Source organism: Poecilia latipinna, unplaced genomic scaffold (assembly GCF_001443285.1).
Source record: "Poecilia latipinna isolate Pla-1442-1.1 unplaced genomic scaffold, P_latipinna-1.0 Scaffold2756, whole genome shotgun sequence".
Classification (NCBI taxonomy): Eukaryota; Metazoa; Chordata; class Actinopteri; order Cyprinodontiformes; family Poeciliidae; genus Poecilia; species Poecilia latipinna.
The window spans coordinates 40014-62749 of record NW_015115372.1 but is presented as its reverse complement, the minus strand read 5'-3'; the positions used below and the strand labels follow the sequence as shown (position 1 = coordinate 62749).

Here is a 22736-nt window from a genome sequence, read left to right as displayed (position 1 = left end):
ATACCATAATTACTGTTGGATGTTTCTAATTTCTAACATTTCAGTGACTTGCTGTGCAAAAATGGTCTGGGCTTTTCTTGTAACGCTATCAGGAATTTATCTATGACTAAAGTGTGGCTGCAAAGCCTTTTAACTTTTTTTTTTTTTTTTTTCCCCTCCCCAAAGCTACTCAAGCAAGTGCAACTAAGTCTTCACTCCGGTTCTTTTTCTGGCTTGTTTAAGCCTCACTATTATAAATAAGTTGTATTAAATGTGCGGGATGGGGCTTAACTTTTGCACATTAATATTTTTGGGGAAAAAAGGGTATAATTTCAATGTGATGCAGGCAAACTTGTAAGGAAGTGTCAGTCGCCACGCCAATCAGACACCTTTGTTCGCTAACGATCCAGCCAGTGACGGTCACTTCACTTCGATGTGGCGTTTCGTGAATTCGAGGTGAATAACGCGTATCGCACAAACTGGTGTGCAAGCTGTTTGCGATAGTTGTTTTTTTTTTTTTTTTTCCCTCAACCGCTGTGGGATGATTTAACGGACGTTTTTATTCGTGCTCATCAAGTTGGATTAATGCAGAACGGGAGGGACTTTTCCTGTGTCGGTTTCGTTCTGGACCTGAAACGCATATTTGGTAAGGTATAGTCGTCTCAGAACTTTGTATATTGTTTTTTAGTCATGTAGTCTACACGATATCTAGGAGATTTTTTTTTTATGTATAAATAAAAAAACCCGCAATATAACCTATTTTTACGATGATGGATTAAATTTCGTTGGCGCAGCCGCAGTTTTAAGTTGCGCTGTCCAGGGTCCTGGAGTCCCTCCAGGGAACCCCAAAGTGACGACGTGTGGACAGACTCTTACGTTTAGTGACACATAACCATGGAGACGGCATGTGACTTCCTGGCTGTAGGGGATCAAGTCTGCCTTGGATAACCCCACGCAATCCTATTTCTGAGCTCACCTGCTTGCGGCTAAAACCCTCTGTGACTCAGTTTTGTGATGGGAGGTGATCTGAGGAAGCTTGAGGACAGCGGGACCGATGGGGTGTGAGGTAAATGTTTGTTTTGTTTGAAAATTCAGACAGGTGAGGGAGATGCAACATGGAGCGGAATGGACCGAAGTGTGACTCCAGGGGGACAAAGAGTCAAATATGTCAGAGAACAACCTACTTGAGTGAGTGGAGATTAAGAAATGTCATACAAAAACCTGGACAGGCATCTACTGAAGTGTTAGTATAAAGTTAGTTATTCTAAAAGTGAGGCTTGTATTGTACAGCTTAGGTACCCAGAATTAACATTCTTGTCTGTTGAGATGACTATAGTTTACAGATAAAAAAACAATAAGTCTAGCAGTAAGTAAAGTACTGTAGAATAACAGATTTAATACAGAAGTGTTATTGTAATTCATAAAATTATAGCAGCCTTTAAAACAGGAAAAAAAAAGAAACTGCCATTAAGAATTTGGCTGTTCAAAACACTGTATTCAATCATGTTAATGGAAAGTTTAGAGCAAAAACAAAACTGTTATAAAAATGGCAAAATCACCAGTGACAGCCACAGCTTTCACGTTATTGGCAAATGGCTAAAATTGTCACGTTGTATGTTATGTGTTTAGTAATTCATGCAAAAGTAGACACAACCAAGTATTGGCTTTCTTTACTGTGAAGTATATCAACATACCTTTCAGTAGTCCCACTTCCATGTGCTAAAAATCTGTTTAATTGTCTTATCTAACATTTTTGTGCTCCGAGAAGCGGAATTTAATCAGTTTAGCGAATCTGGAGATAAGTCTGACTTTAAAAAAAAATTGAATTACTTAAATTGATTCCCTTTAGACTCGTTCACCTGGAGGTGACTGGCTGGGGGAGTGCGTGTGTGAAAGGAGAACCATCCAGCCCCCATGGCTTCCTCGACAGATCCGTCCCGCAGGGAAAAGGGTCCAGCGACACAAGGTTCGCACACGGCAACACGCAACCTCTTACGAAAGAAGGAACAGCGTCGCCGTGGAATCCGATCCTCCTCGCCCATGGGTCGGGTCATCCTCATCAACTCTCCTGTAGATGGTAGGAAGCAGCTGCGAGTCTCAGTGAACCGTAAACGCAGTGCCGGCCTGATTCATAATGTGCTTTGGTATAACAACCTCAATCCCCATAACTATATATCGTATTAAAATGTTAATCAAAATGCTTTGAATATGAATTGGAAATTGACGACAAATACTTTAAAGCCCCAAGTCTCCATTTATTTAGAGCCTTGCAAACTTAATTATGCCCCTCTAACTTTTCTATTTCTCATTATAATCAAAAAAATTTGGACCCTTTTTTTTTTTTTTTTTAAACCCATTACATATAAAAATGTGAAAATTAGTTCTCTCAAATCAATAATCAGGTGAGTGTCTTCGTCAACTGTGGACACGTCAAGACTGAAATTTCTGCTAATTTTTCTTTGCAGAGCGTCGATTTTCAAGTCTTTCCTCGGATTCTTAATCAGATTTAGGTCTACACTTTGGACCGTTCTATCACAGAAATATTCTTTAATTCTTTTTGCAGTAATGATGTTCTTTACATTTTCAGATGAATGATTATTCTTTACGTGACCCTTGAAGGAAGCTCACATTAATTCAAGCGAGGTCAGCTGAGATTACAGATTTTGCCTTTATATCTCAGATTCCTCCTGATGTGTTTTAGGTGGAGATGACAGTGAAGACCTCCACACAGTCACAGTGGATAAGAGTGTGGACGGGAAGCTCGGCTTCAGCGTGCGTGGCGGCTCGGAGCACGGCCTCAGCATTTTCGTCAGTAAGGTGGAGGACGACAGCACGGCGCGTGAGTGGTGGTCTTAGAAATACGGCCGCCGCTGTTGCGTTTCGTTATGTTTTGTGCTCCAATCTTCTGGGTTTTTTTGCAGAGGAGGCAGGCCTGCAGGTCGGAGATAAGCTGGTGGAGGTGAATGGCGTCAGCCTGGAGAGCATTACCATGAGCAGCGCCGTGAAGGTGCTGACGGGCAACAACAGGCTAAGGATGGTGGTGAGGCGAGTCGGGAAAGTTCCCGGCATCCGCTACTCGAAGGAGAAGACAACCTGGTGAATTTTTACCATTAAAGTGAGTTTATGCTTTTCTGTTTTTCCTACTTCTGTTTTTAAAATCATTTGGGCGCGATGCTCGTCTGCCAGGGTGGACCTGGTCCATAGGCGGATGGTGGTGGAGGAGAGCGGGCAGACCCCTTCAGAAGCCAGTTCTGACAGCGCTCTGCAGAGGATCGTCCACCTTTACACCACCTCTGACGACTACTGTCTCGGCTTTAACATACGAGGGGGGAAGGAGTTTGGTCTTGGCATCTACGTCTCAAAGTAGGTTCAACGTTTATTCACTACATAGGAAGGATAAAGGCTCATACATCCTCTTTATACACAAACCTATGATAGTACGTTGTTTTATGCAACATGGAATTGCATCTCAATAAATCAGAATATAATTTAAAACATTGTAATCATTAAATAACATTTTTTTTTAACATCTACAGATTTGATTCTGGGGAGGTTTGTTTAATTTGGGGATTATGGGTTTTGGTAGATGAAAATTCAATTTCAATTCCAAGTAAAATGTTACTAGAAAGTACGTCAATGCACCCTGACAGTTGCGACAATTTTTTCTTTTTTCTTTTTCATGTTTTTGGTTCTTGTTGTGTTAATGTCTCAGACTGGATCCAGGCGGTTTGGCTGAGCAGAACGGGATTAAGATTGGAGACCAGATTCTGGCTGCCAATGGAGTGAGCTTTCAGGACATCAGCCACAGCAATGCTGTGGAGGTGCTGAAGAGCCACACACACATCATGCTCACTATTAAGGTGACAAGTTGTCTTTCTTTTAAGTTATTTCCATCTTACTTTAACCTGATGCAGAGACGTATCTCGTTCATATATGCAATACTTTGTGTTGGTCTTTCACATGTTATCCCAATAAAACGCTGCAGCTTTCGCAGTTGTATTGTGACAAAATGTGGAAACATCAAAAAGTGTAGCGAAAGCAAGTTATTTTATTTTAAGTTTTTTTTGTTACTACTGGCCTTTATTTATTAGTAGTTTGAGAAGAACAGAGAGAGAAGGAGAGGACTTGCAATAAATGTCCACTACACTGTCACTGTTGAACAGTTCTCTACAGAAAGCTTAAATAGACTTAGAGGAAAGTTTACACAAATCATGTTCAGCCAATCATTGGTTGATCACATCAAAAATCCCCCGGCCTTAACAAAACAAGCTAAACCTCTGATATTAAAGAGGAATGATGTAAAGAAAAATACATGTACTCTTCAGGGACAATTGCTGTTAAGCTGAAGAGGCTGGATTGTATTCCACCCTGACTCTTCATTATTGGAAAGCGCTCTGGCTCTTTCGTTGCCTCCACGCCTAACTGACCTGTATGCATTAACTTTCTGACCTACTGCCTGCCCCTCCTCTTCAATTGGCACACGAGCAAACACGTCTCGCCTCTTCGGTGTGGTCGTTCGGGCCTGTTTTGTGGCCAAGGCTGACAGCTGGCATGCAGACACAATATTCCTCCCTCGCTTTGCTCACTGGAGGTTGGGTTTCGCTCCGTGAACAAAAAAAAAGCCCGGCCCCGTGCATTATTCACCAAGCAGCCAGGATCAGGTGCTGATAAATAGCTTAGCCTGTGTTTTGTGTAACTTTTGTTGCTTTGGTCTGTGGAGGCTACCTCTGTGGAATTAGAGAGCATCTCAGCTATCAGAGATTACTAGAAAGCTAGGAGAAAAACTAACTCTTTTTTTGTGGTTTTGTCTGTATATTTACGTTGATATCTGCATATCTCCACAGGAAGCAGGGAGGTACCCTGCTTATAAAGAAATGGTAGCAGAATACAGGTGGTTGAATAACTGTAGGTATTTTTATTTTCTTTTTGTCTTGTCTAAAATAAACTTTTATACCTGGTTTCAAAGTATTAGCACTCACTAACCCGATCTCTCAATGTTTTGGTAGTTATTTTTCTACGTAGCAAATTATTCACCAGTCGGCGTAGTAGAGTAACAGAAAACCAGCAGACCTGACAGTAACACATGCTGCTGATGTATTTGAGTCAACAATTAAAATGGCAAAGCTTAAAATCAGATAGTTTGAACAAAGTTGTATGCTACATCACATAAATTGTGTTTTTTCTTTCTTCAGTGGCCAATGGTACTCAGCCATCTTCCTCCCAGGCTTCAGACTCCAACTCTTCAGCCTCCTCTCTGTCGTCTGGGACCCCGGTCAGCTCCCTGAGCGGCCTGTCGCAAGTCATGTTTCCGCCCAGCCTGCCGTTCGGTTCAGACATGGTGGACGTTTGCATCTCCACAGAGGACTTGAGGTCAGACCTACTTACTTTATTTTAACCATTTTTTTTTTTTTTTAAGATTGCAAACATTCATCTTGCTCTTAGCTATAATCAACTTTGAGATTTTACATAAAAATCTAAAATGTGTGGCCTGCATTTCACTCTGATAGCTCTACTTAATAAAAGTCACTTATCAATTGGCTTCGGGTTAATCACAATTAGAGAATAAGGCATTATTGGTCTTCTAGGATTTTATATCACCTAGATAAGTTTGTTTAAAGTTAAAATAGCACACCAGTGGAGTTTTACTTTTCCTGAGCAGGAGCGTGCAAACAAATAAAACTGGACCTAACACAGACCCTTGTGGAAGACCTTTATGGACTCTGGTGACAGTGGAGAACATTAATGAATGTCATCCGTCAGATAGATATTATTTATTTCTACTGTCTTTAAGTGGCCAAAGGTTTTCACTGACGAAGATTTCCCAATGCATAGAGCTTAATAAAATAAGGTGCTAATGGATATGACCCAGTCTGTATTAGTTTTAACTTAAGAACTGTTAGAAGGGAGCTGTAGGTATTTAAAACAATTTGAGACAAAGAGTCTCAAATTGGCAGTAATTAATAATTTACTGAATCTTAGAGTGTTTTAAAATGTATTTGAAAATGTTTACTTGATTCCTAGGGAAGTTTGTTTCGACAGCAGCATTTATTCATAAAGTAATTTAAAGTACTTTTTAAACAAACTAAAAGAAAAAAGGAAACATTCTAAAAAAAAAACACACACAAAAGGGAAAAGAAGGAAATTACTTTTACTTGTAGAGACTACCAGGTAACAAGACAAAAATAACTGGACTATGTATTTCTTTATGCCTAGACTCAAGTCTGAACTAACAGATTCCGCCATCCAGACAGACTTTTCCTCTCAGAGAATGGAAACGGACACCACCCGCAGCCTGGGACCAACCACGCTGCTCAAAGACACGGCGATCCGTGGAGAGGAGAGCAGGAGGTGGAAGGAATCTCCCAAAACAGCCGTGCTGCTGGCGCTAAGCAGACCAAGTCGACCAATCAGCAGGTCGCAGAGCCAGGTCACTGTAGCAGGTCGGTCTGCATTAAAAAAAATTAAGTTCCTACACAGACGTAGGACTTAAAGAAATTTACAAAAAGTATTTATAACCCTTAGTGTCTGTCATCTTTTGTCACTTTAAAACCAAAAACTTTATTGTATCTCGTTGGTATTTCATGCAGTCAGCCAACACACAGTAGTGCATAGTTTTTGAATGGATTAGAAATGATGCAAGGTTTTTGCAATTGAAAATCTTAAACGTGTGGTGCGTATTTATACTCATTTCCACTGAGTCAACATTAGGACTATGACTTTCATCAAAGACTGCACTTCATAAAATCATCCATCGCATATTATTCTGAAATGTACCAAAGTTTGTGCGTTTTAACTTGACAAATGTGGAAAAACTGTAAGGCACTGTAACACAATTTCTGTTTGTGCTCCATTGCAGAGATCAATCAGAAGAAAGACAAGAAGAAGCAGAAAGAGAAGCAAGCAGAGGAGAAAAGCACTCTGCAGCGCTCAAAGACCTTTGTTAGCCTGCTGTTCAAAGGAGGGCGCAAGAGAGACGCCTCCGGTGGGCGCTCCAAATCACCATTCAGAGAAAGCAAAGGTAGCTGATCTTCCGTGTATTTACATCTTTTTATGTTGAAAAGAAAACTTCACCTCTGGCTCGCCCTTGAAAGATGTTGCAAGGAAGCTAAACACAGCGTGGCCAGGACTTTTGATTTAAAATACATTGTTCTGGTAAATCAGAAGTCCATTTTTTTTTCCCTCTTCTAAAAACCGAGCTGATTGTTTGTTATTTCTGTAAAGTTTGGTCTCCTGTCATGTTTTAAATCTTTTTCTCAAACAAAATGAGCCATGTTTTCTTTCGGACACGAGATAATTTTGGCCCTCACATTCAGTAAGTTAAACTTCACATATAAACTGATCTTCAGAAACTTTTGTTTTATTGTGTAATATGTGGAAACGTATTGCACAGTATGTTGTGTAATATTTTATTGTGCATGACATCTCTTCACTTCCAAATTAAATTACAATAATTATGGAAAATAAAATTTCAAATGTCGCACATTTGTAATGCTTCATGCACTTTGAATTAATTTCTACATTTAATTCCAATGTAAAAAAAAAAAATTAAATAAAAATCTTAAAACCTAAAGGATAATCAAAACAACTAGTTGTTTTACCTGGTTACGTAAAGGAATAAATAAATAAATAATAATAATGCATGAAATCATAAAAATTTTGGGGCAGAATAAAATGCGGTACACAAAAGCATCCATTGACTGCATATTAATAAAAGCAATAGAAAACTTGTTTAATTCAGACAAACAAAGATAAGGAATATTTTATGTCTACGTTTTCTAATGTTGCTCAGGAGAGCTCTGGGAAACTGGTCATGACCACAAACTTCATAGTCAGTCAGGAGCTACATCATGTTGAACTTTATTTTTCTTTTTCGTGGAAAAAAAAAAAAAAAAAAACCCTGAATATTTTCCGTCTTATATTCTGCTAACGTCTCAAATTAGGACTTAATGTCAAATTTTACTGTGCTGCATTTTAGAGGGACGAAATGTCAGTGTGACGCCAAACTCAGAGATGCTTGGCGTGGTGGAGGACATGGCCCGAAGGCTGCTGACGGAGGAGGAGGTGTCTGCTGTGATGACGGCATGCCAAATGGTGTGAGAGGCACTGAAACGGAAATGTGGCAATATGGCAATTAGCTGTTGTTGCAAGTAATGGTGTAGCACTCTGCGTACGGCCCGCTTCTCTCTTTGGTAGTTTATCATCCTAGTCGATGTAATATTCAAATTTTCAGAGGCTCTGTATTGGAGGGATTTCTTTGATGTTTGCCACAATCTTCAAAATCAACAGAAATGCTCAAAATACATAATCCTGTATGATATAAACCCGAGCCTTTTTGAACTGAATAATACATTTTATCCTTATATACTGCAGCTTATTGATGATATTCTTACTTATCAATTCACACTAAATATCTCACTGGTATTACAAAAACAAACAACAACAAAAAAAAAACATACTAAATATCAGATTTTGTTCACCCAGTATACAACAGAGAGGTCAGTGGAGAACTTGATACGCCACCTGCTGGTTGTGCTGGACCGACCTGAAAAGCTTCTGCTTCTGAGGGAAGTCAGGTACGGAAGAGGAACTGGTACCATGGGGGTGTTTTCAGCTTGCAGGCTTGTGATTATCACGTAGTTCATCCAAATTATTTAAGTATGTGAGATTTATTGGCTTAGAAAACTCTGAAATAAAATATCAGTGAAGATTTATTTATGCTCAAGTCTATAAACTTAAATTCCCCTATTATATAAGTGAATAAATCTGGCAAGAGAAATTATGTAAATTTAGGACTTATGGATTTTCTTGATAATCTCGATGTGCGTCTTACACAATATTTAAAGATGATGTAACCCATTGCAGGAAGTGATGCATTGTTTTATTGTTTTTTTTTTTTTCCCCAATTTTGGTGTTCAGGCTTGTGCTTCCACCATCCGATCTGAGTGTTTTCAACAACATGGTGACCGCTGTTGAAGCTGAAGCCTACGATCTCCTCAAATATCGGTCAGGTGTGTACTGCAGAGCTGTTCAGGTGTTTTTAATTCACTTCAGTTTCTTGCATACCAATATCTGTTTCAAAATCATCACAATCATGTAGTGACAAAATCCCATCCCGTCTCATTTATTTACCTCCTTCTAAAACTAATTTAAATAATGAATTAGTCCAAATGCTGCCTTATTCTTTGCGGTATACAGTGCCTTGCAAAAGTATTCACATCCCTTGAATTTCTTCATATATACCAGCGTAAATACTAGCATTCTCTGAAAGAGACGAATCCTTTTTAGAGAACATCAGTGAACAAACAGCATTATAAAGACCAAAGAACTCTGCAGACAGGTTAAGAGTGAAGTTATAAAGATGTTTAAAACGGAGTTATATTGTACGTATAGCCACACAAAATGAAATTGTGCTGATGAGAAGTGAAGAGAAGAAAACTAGAAAAAACATGGGTTAATCACAATATTGTAATGACAATTTTTAACACCACTTTGAGTTCAAGTGTTTGCCAACACTAAAAAAAAAAATAATTATAAATTTGATCCAACTGGCAAATATGTTTGTATTATTGGAAATACTGATAATGTGAGGACTATAGACTGTGCCATGCAGCTCGAGTTCAAAAGCAGAGATGGAGAAAACTGACCAGAATTTATATATTTAGCTGAAATCAGGAAAAAAAAAAAACCCTGGAAGGAAACTAGGAAATGCTGCAAATGATTTGAGACAATGATCCTAAACATATAGCCAGAGCTACAACAAATTAGTTATTTTCATTATGAAGAAATGTATGATCATGTATTTTTTATGGGGTTTTTTTTTATTATTATTTAGAATAGCCTTGATCAACAACTTTTCGAAGATCTCTTCTTTTCTCTGCATTGTAGTCCGAACTCCTCCTCTCCGCTCCCCCATTTCTGGTCGAGCCCCCAAACGGCGCCTCATCACACCCATCCCAGGTCAGTACCTGTACCTCAATATTTGTTTGTCTGTTTCTTTAAAAAAAAAAAAAAAACCCATTGTTGCCAGTTGTGGTGTTTAAGAAACATCTGATTTAAATCTTTTGTTTTTTATTTACTCTCTGGTGGCCTTAAAGTCCTTCTGTTTTTCCCATATTATTTTTTAAAGCTAATTCATATTGAAATATTCATATGAAATAATTAAATTTTGGGGTATTTGGTAAGTATTTGTACCTATTGCAACATTTTTCTATATAGTTCAATACCAAAACTGTTGGATTTTCAACTCTTTAAAGGTACGTTTTTTTGTTTTTTGTTTTAAGAAAACTCCTTTACACACAGAAGTTTTATCTCACACATTCATCGTTATCCAGTATCAACAGCAATACACATTTTTCACTCTAAGGTGCCAGGTTTAATGATGCCAAAAATGAACATATTTGAAATATGCAGTCATACTTATTCAATATGATCGATTTTTTGCTCGTTGTTTGTATTGTTCTTTGACTCACTCATGTTTTTTCCTTGTTGCAACTTAGTTTTTGCTCTTTCTAATCTGTGAAACTAACATTTTCATGCTCTCTCCAGATTATAGGGGTGGCTTTGAGCTCCACAGTGCTGAGGAGGTGGAAAAAGAGAGCCACCTGCTGGAGGAGCTGGAGAAGCTCAGCCTGACTGGCTCTCAGGGATCCAGGGGGAGAACGAAGACCTCGAGTTCTTTCTCAGCTCTTCTGGACATACCTGTGGATGGATATAAGCCAGAGTCCAGAAGCATCAGATCCCGCTCTGCTGGTCCCTTGCTCCCCAACTGGCTGCTCGCCCACAGCAGTGACTCCCCGCCTCCTCTACGTACAGACATTGGCACCGTTCGCTCCGTCCACTTTGACGAGGCTTCTCTGCGCTCACCTTCAGAGAAGGTGGAGACAAACTCTGAGAGGGGAAGGACTTTCTTCAGGAACAGCCACTCTCAGGGCAGGAGGGAGAGAAGTGCCGAGAGGAGTAAGAACGTTGCGTTCACCGTGCAGAGTGCGAACCGCAGGAGTCGACCCTTGCTGTCGCAGGTGTTCGGTACGAGTCAGGAGCGACAGATGAACTGTCATCGGACTTCTTCGGAGAACAGGCTCAACTGTACCGAGCCCGAACAGGAGCATCGACTGAAGACGGTCAGCATCTCCAAGACCAAACAGTCTCTGGGTAAATAACTTTTAAATTATATCCATGCACTGAAATATACTTGAAAAGGACTTTTGCATGAATTGCTGGATTAACACAACATAGCATGGAGGTGATCAGCTTGTGGCTCAGCTGAGATGTTCAGAAAGCCCAGATAGTTTGAACAGCGGCCTTCGGCTCGTCTTCATCATTGTTGGTTTTATTGTCTTTATTTCAGCTTTCCATTACTAAGCTTTAGCAGTATTTTGTGGAAAATGTAAGTGAGGTATACATGACTATTTGAATTTTCTTAGAAACTAAACTTGGGTTTTTAAATCAACTACGAGCCATAATCGTCGCGTTTAAGAGCTTGCTCTGGATTTATCGAATCTGCATTATAGGTTTCATCTTTTGCATTTTTAATTAACGAAATAAACTACCTTCTAATTTATCAACATGCACCTGTGTACACACATTATACATATGGTGTTTGCATGTCCGTCAGTGAGCTAACGTAAGCGTCGAGCTTTTTGTGTTTCTATTTAAATCAGTTGCTGCAAAAACACATCACTACAGCCACTAACTCCTACAGGCATCAGCATTTCCGGTGGGATCGAGTCAAAGGTTCAGCCAACCGTGAAGATCGAGAAGATCTTTCCTGGAGGAGCCGCCTCCATGTGCGAGGTGCTTAAGGTAAAGTGGCAAGAATTTTAGGATCGTCGGGTCCTGTCATCTTGATCATACCGTTCATAGTTTCAGTACTTTGCGGCAGCATACAAACATAAGTATCAATGTACTCAAATTTGAATTTGCTACTTGGTTTTTATTTTTTTTCTTCCCAAATCTGCTTTTGCCAGTTATCTCTTGGCTTGTGAACGCTTCGCTGGTTGCTAAGTTAATGAGTAGTCACCAAGTACTTATGTAAAAAGAAATCGAGCAGATGCTGCAGATGTGCCTGCTGCTCTCTTTTCACCACATCCTAAAAGCCGTCTATTGGGTTGAGACATGAAGAAACCAGACTATTAGAGCTTTGTAATAAGGCGTCTTATCCTTATTACAACTATAAAGTTGACTCTAAAGAGATGGACACAGTCAGCAGTAATACCTGGATATACCTCATTTAAGCTGGGATGCCTACATGACAGTGGATTGGTACTGAGGGGCCCAAAGTGTTCTAAGAAAACATCCCCCACACCATTTTATCTTCACCAGCCTGGATGGTTGATACAGGGTCAGACGGAGTCATGCTTTGATGATAGTTCTGCCACATTCTGGCCCCATCATCTGATCAGACTGGGCAATGTTTTTCCAGTCTGTAAATTGTAGGCTCAGGTTCCTGTTCTTGACAAGAGCAGCATCAGCATCTGGTGTGATCTACTGCTAGTTCATCTGCTTCATAATTTGACATGTTGTGCATCTAGAAACTGCATTCCAAGCATTTTGAGTGTAATTCAGAAAGGGTTGACTTATCTCATACCAGTCTACTTATTCTCCTCTGATAACGAGGTACTTTTATCCAAACAGCTGCTGCTCATTGGATATTTTCTGACTATTCTCTATGAACCAGAGAGATTTGCATGTGGATTCTGATAAACACTGAATGTGGCGGGGTGTTTTTTTTTTATATATATATATTTTTGGTGCCAGACAAGTCAGGTCTAACTTACCTAAATGCAGCATACCGTTTGCATGACTGACTGACCTGGAAAAACTCATTTTGTTCCAGGCTGGATTGGAGTTGGTGTCTGTGGATGGAGTTTCCCTCCAAGAAGTGACCCACCAGCATGCCGTTGACGTCATCCGCAAAGCCTTCAGCAACAAGGCCAAAGACCCCATGGTGTTTGTGGTCAAAGTTCCCAAAACCTTCTAAAAAAAAAAAGACAAGTTTGAGCTCAATTTGTGAGAATTATAGAAACGGTGACTGTAGGGACAGGGGTCAGGTATGTCATTTCACCATTAATTTCAAAGAGAGCGACATGCTGCATCACCTTGATGATCATAGGAGTTAAGGATTATGAAAAAAACATTGTAAAAAAGTTTTGTTCTGCTTTTGCAGCTGGATTCATCCATTCAAAGAGACATTTTGAAAAACAAGTGCTCCATTTGTTTTTTGCAACCGCTCTGAAGAATACATTTGTACAGTAAAGTAATTTGAGTGCCTTTTAAACTTTTATGACAGTCTATGCCTTTTTCAACCTGCAGAGGGCAGACATGAGCCATTTAAACAAAATCAAGTGTTACAGAAAAACTTCAAATGTCAACCAAAGTAGATCCTACACAACCAGGCCGGAGATGGTTTCAGCTAAATACTGACCCTGTCAAAACTTTAAAACATGCAGAATCTGAATAATAAAAAAATAAATAAATAAAACATGAAACTTGATTTTAAATCATATTTTAATTAAAACCATATTGGTTTTGTTCAAGAAATGTACAGCATGAAAATATACATTTAATGTCTTCATACAAATATTGAAGGTTATAAAATTTATAGTGAGGAAACGAACAAAAATTCACACGAACGGTTAAACCAAGCTTTGTATCTGTTTGAGGAAAATAGACATGTTGGACATTGCTTTGGTCTATTCACAGTGGTTATGTTTTTTTATTTATGGGGACAGGCAGACGCCTGTGGGAGCAAAAAGACGATATATAAACCCTATTTGCGAAAGATCTGATAAAACAAAAACATTTGGACTTCTGGTTTAGTGGAACTAAAACGTTAAAGATCAGTGGAGGAAGCGAGTAGTCCAAATACATTCGTCAGTGCAAGAACTCTCCGTTTCAGGGACGTAAACAACAAATCTAATAACATCCCAGAAAAATAGAGGAAACGACAACTTTTTCCTGGTTAGAAGCCGATGCTGTCTCTAATGTGGCTTAGTGCTGAAACATGCTTCTCTTTACTCTTGCTAGAGAACAATGAGCCCTTCGCGTCACCAAGCAGAAGGTTTACTGAACTCTGCTTACATTTTATCCCGTGCTTTGCCGAAGACTTCACACCTCTTCAACTTTTTCCACATTGTCATGTTTCAACCACAAACTTTCATCTATTTTATGAGGGTTTTTTTGGTGACAGATGAGCACAATGTTGCGCATAAGTGGAAGGCATATGACGCATGTTTTTAAACAATTATTTACGGACAGCTTTACTCTGATACCCCTAAAAATAATCTAGCGCAACGAATTGCCTTCAGACATCGCCTTCGTTGACGAATGCTGTTCAATTCGTCATCCACACAAAATCCCAATAAAGTCCAATGACGTTTGTGGCGATGACATGGCAAAATATGGAGGAGTGAACACTTCTGCAAAGCACTGCATCTAATGGTGTATGATGACCACTGTAATTTCTGCCCGACTCTTTATCTTAACTGACATCCATTCATATTTTCTCATCAGGAAGCAGTTCAGCTTAGCTTGCATACTGGCTTTAAAGATCAAAACAAGCCTGAACAGATTAAACTCACGTTGGCAGCTGCATATCTCGAGGCCACAACGATAAATAGGGAGATCAAACGGGAACATGCATTGAAACTTGCTGCCAGGCTCGTATACCGTAAAGCAAGTGGTGTTATTTAGAACAGTGTAATTTATGCTGCGAAAAAGCCAAAAGAACTTTTGACCATTACTCAGAGGTAACTGGGTAATCTATGGGTGAGATTATTTTTAAGTTGGTATGTAAAGGTGGAAAAGGGAAACCGGTGCGTCTTTAATGGAAGGTGTCAATGTTACTTACTGTAGGTTTTGTTTCATAATATAGTTCAGAACCTCAATGCTAATTTGTTGCTACAGGGATAGTACAGACTCTTTCAGCGGATTTATGGCTGTCCGCGAATGTAGTTTAGGTAAAAACAAAAATGATCTGAACTCTGCCACCATCCAGTTTCTCAAAGACGTTAACACCTAAATCTTACCATGACACAATGAATCTGTGGTTGACACGTCAACCGTATCAGTGAAACTGTGGACAGAGTGGGAGTGCAACGATAAACCCAGCAGGGATACTGCGGTCAGAACCAGGACAGGAGGAGGAGGATGGTGGCGAACGTTGACCGAAGTTACTCACAAACTCCTAAAGGTGCGAAATATCACCAGGACTCGGCCGTCTCATCAGTGCAGTGGCAGCCTCTAATGTAGGAGGAGCAGAGAGCCGATGTGGTTAATGACATTTAAAGGTCGACAACTCTCAAGTGCGACAGTCGTCACAGCTGTTAGTCACATAAAGAACACAAGATATTGCTTCAGGGGAAGGGAGGTGGGGCGTTAAATGTAGTGCAAATAAAATAAAAAAAAAGGGACATCTATGAGGATCAGATTTCTGTTGCAGCAATCTCATCAAAGTTGATCTCGTTGCCGCTGCCCTCGTCCTCCTCTCTGCTCTCCAGTTCCAGGCTGAGCTCCTGCAGGAGCTGCTCCAGCTCTCTGTTCCTGCGATACATCTGCACGTAGTTCTCCTGCAGCTGTTTTTGGTAGCGGATCACTTTGTCCTTCTCCTCCTGCCATATCCGCCTCTCCTCCTCAAAGCCGCCTGCTTGCTGTTCGACCTTCTTGCGTTCGAAGGCCAACTCCGATTTCAACCCTTCCATCTGCGCCTTCATGCCCTGCAGCGCCTCGGCGCTGCTCTGCCGCTGGGCCTTCGCCTCGTCGCTTTCGTAGGCGAGCAGGTGCTCCTCGGCTTCCTGGAACACCTGGCACTGTCTGTTTCCTGGGCCCTGATTGGCCAGGGTGTCCTTGAGGTGAGCCAGCTCTCCTTCCAAGCGCCCCACCTTTTCTCTGAGCAGCTCCGCCTCGCTCTTTCGACGCTGAAGCTCGTTCTCGCACACCTCCAGCTCCATGGTCCGCGTGCGCGTCGTGCCGTGGGCCTCCTGGAGCAGCACCTGAGTGTTGGTGAGCTCACCGCGAGTCTCTCTGAGCTGACCTCGCAGAGAGACGATCTCGCCCACGCGCTGAGCCAACTCGCTCTGCACCTCCTTCAGCTGCTGCTTCAGCAGGGAGATCTCCCCCGACTTCTGACACACCTGAGAGACGAAAATAGAGTAATGTGCAATCTTGTTTGAAGAAAACCTCAGTATCTCAGAGATATTTTCATTAAATGGTCAGATAAAAACTGACAACTTGGGGTGTTTTCACACCCGATCGTCCAGCAGACTTCAATTGGGGACAAAAATTCAAACGTTTGTTACATTTTCAGCCGGTGCGGTTCGCTTTCACACTGCACTGGTCAAACAGTCCGAACTAATTGAAACACCTGTTTTGCCTTCCTCCCACCTGTGCTGGTGCTGCACCAAAAGAAATGACACAAAAGCCTCAGAGGAAGACATGGGCGCAACTTAATTATTCACAAACTGTAAATAAAGATGGAGTGGCATCAAATTGTGTCGATGTTGTAGGATTTCTTTTCTTTTTTTTTGTCTGTGGTAAAAGACCACAAGCCATTTCTCCCTTCAGTGCTCAACACATGTCTGTTTTTATGTTTACCCAAAATGCCTAGCGTTGCAGTCTGCTTCCTGCTTTTGGAGCAGTATTTGATCTGCGTGGCAGTTTCAGCCGAACAGAGACCGAGGTTTTCAGACAAACCAGAGTTTTGCAAAGTTCAATTGCACACTCACACCTCCTCAAACAAACCAGACTCTCGAGGCAAACAAACTAGAGTTGGATTAAACAGGCCTGGTGTGAAATGTGAAGACGTTTTCAGCTTTAATACAATCAAAAGAAAAGAAAAGTGGAAACTACTTTCAGGCACAAAGATCCACATTGGTGCTTTTGAATAAAAACAGCTTAGCTGCATTTGTTTGATGGAAATGCTTAGGGGTGTTAATAATTGTAGAATTAGTTACTTCTATAATAAGCAATTACTGATTTTTACCCCGCTGATTTAGCCTGCTATTTTTAACTTAGATGATGCTGTGGCTGCAATCGCAAATTTATTTTCAGGTTTTCAACGCACCTTCACCAGGGATGGCAATAAATCTGAAGGATGCACCCTATAAAAGAGTGGCGTGTGTCCGGAAATCCACTCTTCATCTCCATTTCTTTGTGTTTATTGAGTTCACCATGTGGTTGCATACCAACATGCTTTAGCGCAAAAACGCCCGAGCCTCATCTGCTCACCTCCCACTTGGTCTCCTCCAGCCGAGGCCCCAGCTGGATCTTCTCGTGTTCATAGGAGGTGCAGCGCTCCTCCAGCTGCTCCCTCTCCTTTAAGAGTTGAGCAAAGTCCTCCTGCAGCTTCTTCTTCTCCTGCTGGAGCTGATAAACCTAAATGGCATAAAACATACTTTTGAGTTTGTATTTTGGAAAGAAAAAGACAACATTAAAGAGTTCGTTGAGGGGGATTTTAGTGGTTTAAACATACAGCCTCCCACTCTTAAATCTCACCTTTGTCGTCTTATTAGGATGCTAAAGTTTTAATTTTTATAGCCAACATCAATGTTTATTAGTCAAAACATTTGTATTCATCTGTTTTGGTTTCTCAAAGTAGCTACTCTGCACTCCAGACATTTAGTCCACATTCAATCCTTCCTGTACTTTTAATACTGTCTGTTTTTAAAGACAGAGGGACTCTAAAATTTGGGATGATTTGAAGTTTGGTGATGATAAACCGAGGGTTTCAATGCTCTGCGAGATTTGTCGGTTTTACTCTGAAGCACAGGTGTTCGTTCTAACCTGCAGCTGCAGCACCTGTTGAGCACGCTGGGCCTTCTGAGACGCCACCTGCATCCTGGTGGCACAGCTCTGTCTCAGCTCCTCCAGCTCCAACTCAAAGCGCTTCTGCTTCTCCTCGTAAACCTAAAGCGTGAAAGGATTACGCTGAAATCTGTTATCGGGGCAAGGAATGACTCCTAGCAAGTCTAGAAGAAGAGTTTTGATTCGAACAAACCTGACAAATGGCAGCTTCATTATCGTCCAGGTTGTCTTTGAGTTGCTGCAGCTCCAGCTCCCTCTCTCTCAGTTTGTCCTCCAGGTCCCTCACCACGCCCTCGTAGCCCTCCACGGGGCCGGGGGAGCGTCCGCCGGAACCGCTGTCGGACAGAGGTTGACCCCGGCCGCTTATGGAGCCAGAGCCCGTGCTCTTACTGGAGGACGAGCGGCCGCTGTCTGAGTTGGTGTGTCCGTGCGTGCCGACCGATGGGACGCTCCTTATGGGCTCCAGGTGACCTGCAGGGACCTCGGCCGACGCAACACTGTAGGTGGCACCGTTGTAAGGCGGCAGGCTGGAGAGGGAGTTGCGGCCCGAGTCGGACAACGAGCAAGACTGGCTGCTGCCGCTGCTGGCGTTGCGACCGCCGCTGTAGGAGCTGCGTTTCTCAGAGCAGGACGGGGACACCTCCCTGTTGGCAGGGCTGAGCAGGTTCAGGTTGTTTTGGCCTTCAGGGGCACTGGCACCGTGGCGAGGGGAGAGATACTGCATGGCGGAGCGGCTCTTGGGAATGACAGGTTTGAAGGCAGTGGGCCGCAGCACTGTTTTCTCCATGTTCTGGTAGAATACGAAACAGCAAAAAACATAGGAAAGGCAAGAAGCAAAGAGTGACAATTTAATGAGTTTAAATTTAAGTAACAGAGCAAACGATATTAGACATGGTCCGGGTAAATAATACACCCAGCGAAGTTTAAACAACACCGCCCCTGTTTCAGGGATCAAAAAAGGCTGTAACTGAACATATCAGAAACCAAATAAACCAACATTGGCAGGAATTTGTTCGTGAAACAAAGCAAAGTAGAATCTATTCCGAGGTCTTTTCTACTGGCCAAATACATTATAGCTATGAAGAACATGAATGCATGTCACTTCAAATGCCTTATCCTACCAAATACTGCAGCAGTCAGTTGCCACAGTGACATTACACACTGATACTGCAATCACAATTGAAATTCGATATGTTGTGCAGTTCTAATCCAAGTCCTAATGCTGAAAAAAATATTTTAAAAAAAATCTTTCATTGATTATCATTTCAAGAATAACGTAGTCAAAAGAATAATAAATAATAACCGACTAAAATCATAAATATTTCTCATTACTACCCGTTATTTCCTGACTGTTGTGTTTCTACCAGCAAACTCTCACCTTTTCCAGTTTTCCTGACACTGGGATGAGTCTCGGAGGAGGTCCCCCCACGTTCCCATTCAACCCGAGACCCTCTTTAGTCTCTTCCAGCTCGCTTTCCAGGCTCGGAGGTCTAACAAGGTTGTCGTTCCAGTCCCCCACATAGTCCTCATTAAGATAAGTATAGTTCCCGTTCCGACACTCCTTCTCCAGTCCTCTGCCAGATGTTGTGGAGTTCTGTTTCTTCGGCGGTGGGACGTTTTGCAGCAGTGGGTCTCTGGGTGACTCGGAGCCTAAGCAGGAAGCCCCTGGCGTTGGCCGCCGACCTCTGCCCCCCAGCTCTACAGCAGAGCGGGCGTCCTGGTAGGGATTGGGACGTGTGGTGACGAGGCTACTGCCTGAGCCCATTGGGTCCAGAATGGGTGGCGGCAGGTGGATGGGGGGTGAAGGGCCAGACTGGTGTCGTCGGCGAGCTCCTCCACTGTGGCTGGGGGTGTGAGGCTCAGCAGATATGGGGAGAGCCTGAACCAGGGCCATGGTGGCAGCTCCGAGGGGTCACTTGCACTAAGAGAAGAAAGTAAGTTGAAGATTGAGGAAAAAAAAAAACTTAAGGCCTATAGACTCTTGTAGGTTCAGCACAACATTGTCCTATATTTGCTGAAGTAAGATTCTGAAGTAACTAACTGACCCCTGAAGATATGCTGTGGATTCCGGTACCAAAAAGTTAGCAGTCAATCCTTTAAGTCATGTACGTTGTTAGGTGTGTCCACTGATTGGATCCGTTTGTCCAGCGTAACCCTCATGGTTGGATTGAAATGTGAGGAATTTGGAAAGCTACCACCATTCCAGAACCATTTTTGTGCTTCTGTAAGGGTGCATTATCTAGTTCAGGGCTATGCTAATGCTAATGACCTCATTATTTGACTCGGGTGCGTTGCAGGACACAGGTCCTCGGGGTGTGGATTCGAAGATCTAGTTGAAAGAGGTCATCAAGGAGCAATGTTTGCATGAAAAGTCAATGGTCAGCAAGAATGCTTAGGTAGGCGCTACCTACCAAAACAATTCACAAGGACGGTAGGACCCAAGGTGTCCCAGCAAAACATTGCCTAAACCAACACACTGCCTTCATTTGGAAAACGTCTTGATATTTCCCAAATGTCCTGCTTTTATCTAGGAAATAAAATTCGTACACTTTCTGTTTCTCAGTCGTCAACACTGTTTTTAGTTCACTGCAAACATTATGCAGTAAACTACAGCCTTAAAAAATTCCACACACACACACACAGAGAACCAGGACGGGGGCCATTCAGTAAATCCAGCCAAGCAGCACAAACTTTGGCTGCAGCCACAAGGCTTCTGAGTCAACACAAGGAAGGGTTCGCCTGATCCGAGACGTAAAACTTTGACCCACATGCTGGCAATTTTCTTTAGAGCAGCAAAACGCTACTGTCTCCAAACATCCAATTAGTTGTGGTAGCAACTGAAAATTCACAGCTGTGGATAATCCTCCAACGGTGCAGCACAAGGAGAGAGGAGACAGGTTAAACCTGCTGGGATACTTTGACGGCCAAAAATTCCTGAGCAAATCCGTCGACATGCGTTTGCGGGAATAATATGGGGGGAAAGTCAAACTCGCCTGTTTATTCCGTCACCTTCACAGGGCTGAAGGTAAATACTGACAACATATGGCTGACAACAGCAGATTTTCTTTTTTTTTTTTTTTTTTTTCGGGGGGGACTGCTGAATTTTTGTTTGGCGAACAATGGCCAACGGGATACTTGTTAGTGAAGTCATGCTGCGTTTGAAAACATAAACACGGCGAGTCAGAATATGAGGATATCCGGCATGCGGGTTGTGTTTTGTTCAAACGTTTCAGAAAGATGACGGAATAAAAAATTTTTTTGTCACTTTACTTCCTCTGTAACCCTCTTATCCTGAGAAACCCTTCATGAATAAAGACCTGAAGTAATATCACAAACTAGCAAAGACGGTAAACGAGGTAGAAGAAAAGCTGACAGCTGGAATGCTGGGCAGACGCATTTCTGGAGCAGAGCAGCAAAATAGACGCCAGACCAGGTTCCAATGTGCCAACTTTATAACACTCCTATAAGGCCACTTGTATGATTTGACTGATTAGTAGATGTTAATCGGCGCCCTTTAAGCCTGGCTGATCCCTACTTCGACTCTGACAAACGTGGTTCTACAGTGTGTTATGATGCATGGAAAAAAAACAGGATTAAATCATGCGAGTGCATTCTTGGCTTGTTTTTTGTCTTTGTGTTTTGATACAATGATAAAGACAAAGCATTCTTAATAAATGGAAGTATTATTAGCTGCGGCATGTGGAGCTGTTAAGAGTTTCAAACAAATGTGCTACAGAGATTAAACTTGTGAAGATCAGCTGTAGGCCAGCAGCAGAGAAGGTGCTCCACAAAGCATTCAGTTTGGAACCGTTACCGTACATGTTCCTCACTTTTCTTCGTGCACAGTTCCTGTTTGGACACTAGTGCCACAAAGTCCCGAACAATATATTTGGATGGACGTTTACTGTCCTTTACGCCCATACCCGATATAGATCTTAGTGACCAAGATCAGAAACTCAAGGAGTTTAACAAATACATCATCTTGCAGTTGTTTTTATTGGATCATTCCTTCTGATCAAGAAGAGTCCATTGCTGTTCAGAGAGAAATGAATGAGCTCTAATCCCCCAGGAAACTATGCAGGGCCCCTTATAAGCAAGGCATAAGGGTCTCGACTGTTTTTAAAGCCTCTGCCATGATCATGCAGTCCTGGTTTCCCTTTTGTTGCCATAGAGACGAGGGCCTCAAACATTAAAGAAGGGAAAGTAAAGGGAGGGGGGCTAGGGGAAAGGGTCAGAGAGGCCAGGACCCGCCTTAGCATCTTAAAAACTTCAATCATTTTATGGCTCTCGCAGTCGTCCATACGAGGCCTAATGGAGAATAAATGGACATTTACAGCTAATGACTAAAAGATGGATGTTTGCTCTCTATTACAGAGTAGAGAGCAAAACTCTAAACTTCAAGCAGAGCTCTAAGTTTTACAATATGACAAAAAAAAAATATGGTTGTAAAATTAAATAGGCGATTTACACCCACTGCTTTAGACAGTCAAAAACCCATTGAAGCAATTACTGCAAATGGACCACATCTGACAGGAACAACAACAAACACGGTACAGCATGTAGGCGACATTTCAGCTGCCCACATAAAGTCTACGCTGTCAGCTGATTCTGACGGAGCAGACTGTTTTTGTCTGGGGAAAGCCTTTAAGGGTTTTAATGCCTTTCAGTCACTCCTCCGACCGGAGGAATGTGTGCTGCTCCAGCTGAGGAGAGCAAACAAATTGACCCGAGATGTTTTCTTATAACGATCACAACTAAAAGAAATGCAAAGAGCTTCTACTGAATTTGTTGTAAGATTGATTTAAACGGAGCAGGACAAGGAACAACAATGTGATGAACAGGAAGGAAAGACCATCCTGTTGACATCCAGTGGAACATTAACCATTATTAGTGTCCTGCTAAGCCCGCTTCCCTGGTTAACTAGAAACACTTGGCCGGATGTCACGCAAAATCCACTA

General features: G+C 41.8%; 2 protein-coding genes across 3 annotated transcripts in view; one reads left to right on the top strand and one right to left on the bottom strand.

Annotated features, from left to right (window-relative positions):
• Positions 1–54: 54 nt before the first annotated feature.
• Positions 55–15375, top strand: LOC106939039 (uncharacterized). The gene is made up of 18 exons (XM_015021302.1): positions 55–625; positions 1075–1167; positions 1829–2056; positions 2681–2818; positions 2901–3075; positions 3166–3342; positions 3692–3839; positions 4824–4884; positions 5172–5351; positions 6195–6419; positions 6836–6997; positions 7955–8070; positions 8461–8552; positions 8896–8987; positions 9865–9936; positions 10525–11130; positions 11681–11781; positions 12815–15375. The coding sequence occupies exons 3-18, from the start codon at positions 1894–1896 to the stop codon at positions 12956–12958; spliced, it is 2652 nt and encodes an 883-aa protein (XP_014876788.1). The 5' UTR covers positions 55–625; positions 1075–1167; positions 1829–1893; the 3' UTR covers positions 12959–15375.
• Positions 13471–22736, bottom strand: part of LOC106939040 (leucine zipper tumor suppressor 2) — a 29853-nt gene continuing 20587 nt past the window's right edge. For both annotated transcript variants that reach the window (XM_015021303.1, XM_015021304.1), the window contains 5 exons: positions 19157–19699; positions 17972–18568; positions 17758–17880; positions 17203–17349; positions 13471–16109 (listed from right to left, as the gene is read on the bottom strand). In XM_015021303.1, the coding sequence (XP_014876789.1) occupies positions 15402–16109; positions 17203–17349; positions 17758–17880; positions 17972–18568; positions 19157–19672 (2091 nt within the window). In that variant the 5' untranslated portion in view covers positions 19673–19699 and the 3' untranslated portion in view covers positions 13471–15401. The remainder of the gene's footprint in view (positions 16110–17202; positions 17350–17757; positions 17881–17971; positions 18569–19156; positions 19700–22736) is intronic.

Bases quoted from the DNA above. Each gene is read 5' to 3' on its own strand.
- LOC106939039 (XM_015021302.1), top strand. From the start codon at position 1,894: ATGGCTTCCTCGACAGATCCGTCCCGCAGGGAAAAGGGTCCAGCGACA. The intron at 3,343-3,691 runs GTAGGTTCAACG...TTAATGTCTCAG, and splicing joins CTTGGCATCTACGTCTCAAA to ACTGGATCCAGGCGGTTTGG. The intron at 6,420-6,835 runs GTCGGTCTGCAT...GCTCCATTGCAG, and splicing joins GAGCCAGGTCACTGTAGCAG to AGATCAATCAGAAGAAAGAC.